General features: G+C 39.6%; 1 protein-coding gene across 1 annotated transcript; it reads left to right on the top strand.

Annotated features, from left to right (window-relative positions):
• The first annotated feature begins 7,680 nt into the window (after positions 1 to 7,680).
• LOC132097747 (G-protein coupled receptor 61-like) lies at positions 7,681 to 9,306 on the top strand. Its single transcript, XM_059503648.1, has one exon. The coding sequence runs from the start codon at positions 7,818 to 7,820 to the stop codon at positions 9,219 to 9,221; it is 1,404 nt and encodes a 467-aa protein (XP_059359631.1). The 5' UTR covers positions 7,681 to 7,817; the 3' UTR covers positions 9,222 to 9,306.
• The last annotated feature ends 300 nt before the right edge of the window (positions 9,307 to 9,606 follow it).

The raw sequence follows: 9,606 nt of genomic DNA, 5'->3' as shown, positions 1-9,606 counted from the left end.
GCCAGAATGTCACTAAGGTGACCAAATCTTAAGTCTTGAAAAAGCAAGAAATGCCTTAAAGGCCCCGTTCTTCGTGATCCCATGTTTTAAGCTTTAGTTAGTGTGTAATGTTGTTGTTAGAGTATAAATAATATCTGTAAAATTCTAAAGCTCAAAGTTCAATGCCAAGCGAGATATTTTATTTAACAGAATTCGCCTACAGAAAACGACCTGTTTGGACTACGTCTCTCTAGTTCCTGCAGTAATGACGTCACTAAAACAGTTTTTTGACTAACCTCCGCCCACATGAATACACAAACAGGGGGGCGTGGTCTTGTTGTGCTCCGACGGAGGAGGAAGAGTTGCATTTGTGTTTGTCGTCGAAACGCTGTTATTTTCATCTCGGAGTCCAATCACCTTTGTTTGGGCTTCCCAGGGATGCTGTACTTGGAGATTAATGGCTACAATTTATGTTTAACTCGGTTCCCGAAAATTATAATGCACATGTAAAACTATGTGCAGCACATTTTGCTGAGGACAGCTTGCTGAGGACAGCTTCCTCAATCTCAGTTTAATGCCGGATTTGCACAAAGATTATTCCTGAAGATGGAGCAGTTCCCTCTTTGTCTGGAGAAGGCGTTGTTTATGGACCACATAAACAACTTAAGTGTATTTTATTATTTAAGTTGGTGCGTTTAACAGTTTCTGTAACTTATTACACAAAGGGCAACACTGTTTAGCTTTGTTAACTAGATGTTAGGGCTGTGCAAAAAAATTGAATGCGATTTTCATGCGCATCTCGTCAGTAAAAATGCTCCTGTGATTATAAGTACATCTCCAGCACATGCTCCTGCCCACTTGCTTCTCAAAACTAGCCCAATCGTGTTTCCAGGAGGGCAGCCTGTGCTCAGCTGCTGTTGAATCACAACACAGGAACCGCTGACACAATCAGAACTCGTTACGTATTTCTGAAGGAGGGACTTTATAGAACAAGGAAGTCATCAGCCCGTTTTTATAACAGTGAAAACAGCGGTATACAGATAGGTGAATTGTGTGAAAAATATTGTGTTTTTTTACACGCGAAACATGAACACATGTTATATTGCACACTGTAAACACAATCAAAGCTTCAAAAAAGCACGAAAAACGGGACCTTTAAATCACAAAGAAACAGATTAGAGTGCAATATGTAATTGAAAGTTTTTCTTTGAGTGTTATCCAAAACTTCAGTGTGAGTTTGATTTCAGAGGATACTTGTGATTTTTAACCACTGAGCTTATGTTAGAAGTTAGGCATTGTTTATCTGATGCTAATAAATAAGAGGAATACAAGGCATCAGGAATTTGTTTATTTGGTGCTTAAGTTTGTCCGGTTTGCTGAAATAAATACATGAGTCATTCATTTTTTAAGACAGCTCCATATGCGACAAGAGTTTTGTGTCCAGTGGTGTCAGCTGAATGTTTTCTCTCACTTTTGTGCTTGTAGCTGTTTTAGTGATTTTTATACAATATCTTGCATCCTAGATGATTCCTGTGCAAAAATGTGCTAGAAAGGTATATAGAATCCCTTACTGAAATGCAACGTTCAGACAGACATAGCTGCTATGTTTCTGTAAGCTCATATGCAAATAAGATTTAACTGCCATAAATTTGCTGCACACTAATAGCACGTTTGCCCCAATAATTTGATGAGGAAATTCCTGCTAGTGAAATTTAAAGACAACAATTAAAATGTCAGAACACCCTAAGATAGAGTCAGAAAATTAACTTTTAAAAAATATATCTTGCTGACAAAGAAACTGTATGGATATTTTATGTCTGCATATTTTTTAATTATGTATTTTATGCATTATTATGGGTATGCTATTTTACCTAGACACACTGCATGAAATACCTCAAATAAATGCTAAACTTTTCTATTAAACAAGCTATTTTTATTTAGATTTTTTTTAAAATATTCTATTCTTTCAATATTATGTAGAACGAATAACTGTTTGATTAAAAAAAAAGGCCTATTAACTCCTGTTCATATTAAATATACATTTTAATTGAACTGATTTTCATTTGACACATGATGTCCTCCAAAACCCGGTTTTAGAATCATTTCTTGTGTTTCTCGCAGTCCCTTTGCGCCTTTGGCAGACTTTGCAACCGTAAACAAACAATAATCAGGGTCTCATGAGAGGGCTTTTAACGGTTTGGACATAGAGAATAAAACCAAGCCCAAATAAGAGATTGAATGAGGAAAAAGCAGCTGTTTTTCTTTGCAACACCCCCATGGATCCCAGGAACCCGAAGTGACACCGTAAGGCACTGCAGCCCATGTGTGCGAGCGTATGCGCCTGAGGGCCCTCGGACGAACTCATCAGGAACGGGAGGGCACTAGGACCTGGTGAAGCGAGGAGGGTTGCCTGCCTGCATCCCTGTCTCCTCTCCATTCTGATCTGCAGTTGCCCTGCGTGCATGTGAGGAAGAGCACATGTTTATGTGTGTTTGTGTGGATGTGTGTGTGTCAGAAAAGGGGCGAGAGCGGGTTTCATACATCACCGCCTAAAGAGAGACCGCTTTTTTGTTATCTTTCCGTCTTCTCGGCAGCGTGAACATCAGCCTGACCACCTGGACCAGCCGCCTGCCTGAAGCATCGCTGACGGGGGAGGGGGCGATATCTCTCGCTCTGTGTGTGTTTGTGTGAATGTGTGTGTGAACATGTGTGTGGGCGGGTGAAAGGGTGAGGGGCGGAGAGATGAAAGGGCCAGGTGAGGAGGGGTATTGGGTATCTCTCTCTCTAGCTTTCTCGCTCGCTCTCTCTCCCCCTCTTTTTATCCCTCTCTTCCTGTCGCGCGACACTAACCCTGGAAACTGAAGAGGAGATCCTCGCTGCTGGACCTCTCCACTACAGGTACGTTCTCCCCATCTACATCTCATGGAGCTACGGTTCCTTTAACTCCATACCTCACACCGACGCCTGCTTAAACTTGTGCATCCTAGAAGACATGCATTTGTTGTAGAATTTCCAGACGGATGAGTTGGAAATGGGTTTCAAGATCTCGCTCTTGCAGTTAGACGTTTCTCTGGTCTTGCTTTGTAGGCTCCATCACCAGGCAGTGACATGGAGGAATAGCTGTTTGTATATTTTCTTAGGAATCATAAACCAGAGGTTGCCTTGAATGAAGGTGTTGACATATATGACATATGTGTAATGTAGCACTGAATCAGCTCACCTCGGGGGATTATGGGAACTGTTTGGAAGCAGACAATGAACTGGGCGGTCGTTGGGGTGATAGTGGATTATTTAGGTGATGACAGCAGACATCATGTTTAGAAGTGTGGGCTATTAGTTGTAAAGTGCAAGCACTGGTCACCCTGAGGGAGGAAAGGAGAAGAAGAAGAAGAGAGGGGGGAAACACGAGGTTTTTGAACAACAGAGCTAGTTCTCATCGCTGTAAATACTGAGTCATGTGCATATTACAGGGTCATATGTTTCTCAGTTGGCAGCCCCTGAGATTGTCAGTTGATTGCAGATTTTTGTCTCACAAAGTGCAGGAGGGTTCACAGAAAGTCGACTGTTTTAAAATGCATTTGCAGGCTTCATCTCTGTCCTGTAGATGCATTTATGAGCATGAACGCTAATCCCACTCCTTTCCTATAGAAAGCACAGGTTGTTTTAAACCCCCTAAAATTAATCAAACCCACCAATGAAACCCCCAGAAACTGTTTCTTATCATGTGCATGAGCATTAGAATCATCACAGGCTGATGATTGCAAACTTGCATAGAAATGTTTTTCACATTGATTATTTACAGTACGCCATGACATGGGTATTGGATATGTATAGATCACAGATATTGACATAACGAATTAGTATTTCTCCGTAGTGCTCAGTATGGAGCTGTAGTGACCAAAATCAAAAGCTTGTAAGAACTTAAAAATCTTAAATAGTTGGTTTTATTATTCAAATAGCCTATTATATTTAATATGACTCAACTGGAATACATTAAGGCTCTGCCAATGAAAGCTTTTTAAAAGACTTTTTAAAGCACAAATGTAGAAATGGGTCCTTACAAGTGTGCACCACTACCGTCATTGAAATAGAAAACGAAATGACTGTTCTAAATACACGCCATTGTTTGAGCTAGTCTGGTTGTGTCCAGCTGGTCGAAAGTCTCAAATAAAAAAAATGTTTATATTCATTTTAAAAGTTCAAACAACTGAGTTGTCTTTTTAAAACTTCTTGTAAATACTTCAGTTTGACGGAACCTTATGGATCTGATATTTGTTTAGTTAGGTCTAGATAGTGTGATTGTAGGTCTGCTTTGTCTAGTTAGGATTAGTAATATATACATTTTTAAGAAAATATGCAATAATGCAATAATGTTTATAGAAGTCACTGTAAAAACATTTCTATTTCAAATAAATGCTGTTTTTTATTATTTTTTTTTACTTTTTATTCATCAAAGATTCTGGGGAAAAGTATCACAGTTTCCACAAAAACATATTAAGAAGCACAGTTCTCAAAATGTATAATAATAAGAAGTGTTTCTTCAGTACCAAATCAGCATACAGTATTAGAATGATTTTTGAAGGATCATGTGACACTGAAGACTGGAATAATGGCTTCTGAAAATTCAGCTTTGCAATCACAGAAATAAGTAGCATTTTAAAATATATTACAAAATATTTTACATTTTAATAATATTTCACAATATTATTGTTTTTGTTTTATCTTGATCAGATCAATGCAGCCTAGGTGAGCAAAGAGACTTTAGAAACATCAAACAGTCATACCAACCACAAACCAAACATGTTAATATAACTACAAGAGATAGTTCACCCAAAAATTACAATTCTGCCATCGCTTACTCATGTTAATGTCATTTCATTCCTGTATGACTTTCTTTGGTTTGCGTAACATAAAAGAAGATATTGAATGTTGGTAACCAAACTGTTTTGTTTACATTGTATAAAAAAGAGAAAACTCTCATCTTGTTCCACGGAAGAAAGTCAGTCCTGCAAGTTAGAAACGACATGAGGATGAATAATATACTGTATGAACAATTTGCATATTTAGGTGAACTATCTAACTTTGGAAGTGCGTGCTTGCTCAGAAAGACAAAGAGGATGCTTCATGTGTGTTAATCCTTCAAAAAATGTATTAGCTTGCTGTCATGGACAGTACACTTGAAAGCTTACTGCAGCTCAATTATAACTGTGCTTGTAAATGCAGTCTATTCTGTGAAAGAGCCTTTTGAAAGTTTATGCACATTTAACTCTGACAGAAGGAAGTATTTTAACCACAAATTACACTTCACCTTTCAGGTAATAACTTCCTGTATTCACTTTTAACAGTGCTGGATTGCCTAGTACAACTAAAATCCCAGCCTAGTGGTATCCTAATGGTTCTGGCCTAGTTGTGTAAACATCACAAGAGGTTACCTGGAAATGTATTGAGTTGACCAATAACTATTGTGTCATTGAGCCACTTCAACTCAGATCTAAAAGTAGTTTTTTCATTCTTTTTATTCCTTAAGTATGTTTAGTAATTATTATCCTGTGAATGATGTTTAGAGCTTTTTTTCACTTTAATAGGTAGTTCACCTAAAATGTAAAATTCTATTTATATTTACTCATTTTGCTCAAAACCTGTATGATTGTTTTGTGGAACACAAACATTTCGAAACATGTCTCTGTATTTTTGTCCATACAATGAATGCCAATAGGGTCCAGTTGACAAAAAAACAGTTGGAATATTCTACAAAATATCTTTATGTGTTCCACAGAAGAAAGTAAGTCATATAGGACTGGAACAACACAAGGGTGAGTAAATGATGGCAGAGTTTTTATTTTGGATGAACTATCCCTTTAACTAAAAATACCCTACTAATAACTTATAAAAAATAAAAAATAAAAATTCTACAGCACGCAAACCTTATGATGAAGAAGAAGGGTAAACGTTATCACTATTATCATCACAATCAAGCTCATCATAGTCATGTGGATAATCATGCCACTGTAGCTCTAACTGCTTTGAGACCTTCCAGGTACAGAACAGCCTTCACTACTACAATCAATCAGTAAACCATGAGATCATTGTGGTCACAAGCCTTGGGCAGAAAACACAGAGTTGTCCTAAAACAACAGTTTAGAGCTGAATTAGAGATGCTTTTGAGCTTGTCACAACACTGACCACATTGTATCACAAGGGAGAGTTTGTGCCCTCAGAGAAAAACTGGATGGATTGAGGATGTGGAGAGACAAAGCTGGTCCAGTGTTTTTACAGTAAAATATGATATTGTAAATTTGAGAAATGATGCATGTGAATTAGTGTGGAAGGTGAGGTCATGACCATAAACACAGAGCACATGATTGCCAACAGTGTAAAGAGCTTTGAAGGGTGCTTGGGGCCGAACCCCGCCAAACTCGGGTCAAAGGTAGACCTCCAGTGCCCCTATCTGACGCCATGTGTTTCATGCACTTGTATATTTGTGTGAATTTAGGGTTGGGTATCGGTGAAGATTTCATTATTGAATTTGATTCCGAATCATAATTTGGACTCATTTTGATTTGATTCCAATTCATTTGGGCATATATTTTAGTAAAAGAGGGTTTAACCTCAATGTGACTTCCTGTTTAAATAAATGTTAAGAAGTTATAATAATCCATTTTATTTACATATGAATGTATGATAATGCAGAAACTTGCAAGGATAACTTATTGCTGATTTAATAACTGCTCTGATGTATTCAGTAAGTTTATATAATGAAGGATCCTTCAGACTGATTCAAACAGTAACTCTTAATTGTTATTCTTTTTTTGAATAATTGATTAAAATGACCAGCACTAACAAAAATTAGGTCTTAAGTGAAAGCAAACTGAGAAAGAAAACACACGTGTAACACTATATTCAATCTAGGCAGCTCTTAAAGTGACAGCAGTCTAATATTCCTGCTGTCTGTCATGCATGTTAATAAAACAACAAAACTGAGAAAGTCTCTCACTGCTCTAAAATGAACAGAGATGACATCACTGAATTCAATGATGAACTGACTTTAACTGTCATTTTGCATTATTGACACACTGTTTTGCTAATGAATGTTGTTCAGTTGCTTTGACGCAATGTATTTTGTTTAAAGCGCTATATAAATAAAGGTGACTTGACTTGACTTGACTCTTGACTAAATCACTTTTGTTGCTTTAATAAGAAGAAATTACTCATATCATGAAATAAGATTTTGGTGCATCACCCAAACCTAGACCAGCTAATGAGAGTTGTTTGAGAATTGGACTACACTAGTTTTTTGGTCCGCTAAACTGAAACAGTTCAAGTCACTTGTTTGTGAACTGGATTGTTATTACTTGCAGCCCGTCAGGACAACTCAATAGAAACACACATTTTACCACATTCAATTTGGACTGCAAACTTGAGTAAAATATAATTGATTTTGTCTTGGTGACCATATAGGATTTCAAGAATAGATATCAAGTTTGTTTAAATGAATATCGTAATTAATTGCAAAGTCAGTATTTTTATCCAGCGCTAACATGGGTTATTCCTTAAAAGTTGTTTGCTAACATTATTGTCTCTCTTCACAGTCCCATCATGTCTCATTTGGTGCTGCTGGACTTAGAGCACAGTGGAGCTCCAGGGATTTCAGAGGAGAATATTTGAAGATGAAACCCTAATCCGTCCCAACTCCAGAGTCCGACCTCTACCAGCATGTCGTAACGCCGACAGAACTCCCCATTGAACGGTACTGCTGGATGCCACTCTTCAGCAGGGGAGAATGGGTGATAGTCCCATGAGAATCACCTCCGCCCACAATTCTTATTCCATCCTCTTTAATGGAGCATACAGCCGCCTTCAACACAACGTGGAACATCACCCACACCACCTCTTGGCGTCCAAACACAACCCAGCCTAGCGCCTCAGGACTGAGTGAGCCCAGAGATGGACACCTCTTGCAAACGCTCGGCCTGTGCACCATGCTCCTGCTGGACGTACTAGCTATAGTGGGCAACTTAGCTGTAATGACAGTCATCGCCAGGACACCGCGACTACGTAAATTTGTGTTCGTCTTCCATCTCTGCCTGGTGGATCTCATCGCGGCCCTGGTGTTAATGCCTCTGGGTATGCTGTCAGGTCAGGGCTTTTTCAACAAGGCTCTTTGTCAGGGTTACTTGTGTCTGAGCGTGGGACTGATCAGTGCTGCTATCCTCACTATCTCAGCTATCAACATCGAGAGATACTACTACGTCGTTCATCCCATGCGCTATGAGGTGAAAATGACTGTAGGGTTGGTGGTTTCAGTTCTGATTGGAATATGGATCAAAGCCATCCTCATGTCCGCGTTCCCTTTACTCGGCTGGGTGCTCGATACAGAGGAGCCGGGAATGGCTGTGGGGAAAGTTATGGGGAAAATCGTTGAACCAAAGTGCTGCTCGCTTTACTGGATGGAGGAAGGGCCCCAACGACTGGTATTCATGGTCCTTTTTACCCTGATGTACTTCCTATGTCCTGTCCTCATCATCTTTGTGGTGTACTGCAACATGTTTAAGGTGGCCAGGGTTGCTGCCATGCAGCAAGGGCCAGTCCCCACTTGGATGGAGACTCCCAGGCCACGCTCTGAATCTCTGAGCAGCTACTCCAGCATGGCAGCCAGCCTCAGCGGAGCTCGAACTACCCCCCAGAGGACTTTCAGTGGGGGCAAGGCTGCGGTTGTCCTAGTCGCCGTAGGAGGTCAGTTCCTTGGGTGCTGGCTGCCTTATTTCTCCTTCCACCTGTACTGCGCCGTCATGCCGTCCTCTAACAAATCCCTCGCACACATGGCCCAGCTGGAGGATGTCTTCACTTGGATTGGGTACTTCTGTTTCACCTCCAATCCTTTTTTCTACGGCTTTCTGAATCGGCAGATCAGGGAAGAGCTGGCCAGAAACCTGGCCTTCGTTTTTAAGTGGGGGCATCCTGGTGAAGAAGAACAGCTGCCCAGTCGAGAGGCTTCTATTGAGGAGAACTTTCTCCAGTTTCTTCAGGGCACAGGTATGCGGCCAAGGAATTCCCAAAGCATCTCCATCCCTCAACAGGAGGAGGACAATCCTCTCTCCACCGAGCTCCACCAGCCATCTGTTGACTTCCACATTCCTGGCCAGATCATGGAGGAGACCTCGGAGTTCATAGAGCACCAACACATAAATGACCTTAATATATCAGACAATTGTATCAAGACAAAATCGGAAATGCAAGGTTGATATTTTCAGATGTGAAATCTATATTTAATGTATCATATATTGTTTCTCTGTTTTAGCATTGGATCTTTTTATACTCTGCCGACAAGTTTGTACATAGCTTGTTTAAAATTTTTGGTTGGTAAGGTTTATGTCATACACAAAGCATATTTTTTTCTTTAGAGAAGAAATGTTGGACTGATGAAATGACCTCATTTCAGCACATTTCCACTAGACAGAAGCTTATTTATATAGATTCAGCAACATTTGTCCGAACAATGTAACACGGAAGCAACATTGTGACATGGAATCTGTATTCAGAAAGTGGTTTGAACCGCAAGTGGTCAATGTTACAAACTTTTAATGCTCCTAATGTTAATTCAGACAACAAATTAGTATAAAATTGGTT

The sequence above is a fragment of the Carassius carassius genome, chromosome 21 (genome assembly GCF_963082965.1).
Source record: "Carassius carassius chromosome 21, fCarCar2.1, whole genome shotgun sequence".
NCBI lineage: Eukaryota > Metazoa > Chordata > Actinopteri > Cypriniformes > Cyprinidae > Carassius > Carassius carassius.
This window is presented reverse-complemented; position numbering and strand designations above follow the sequence as displayed.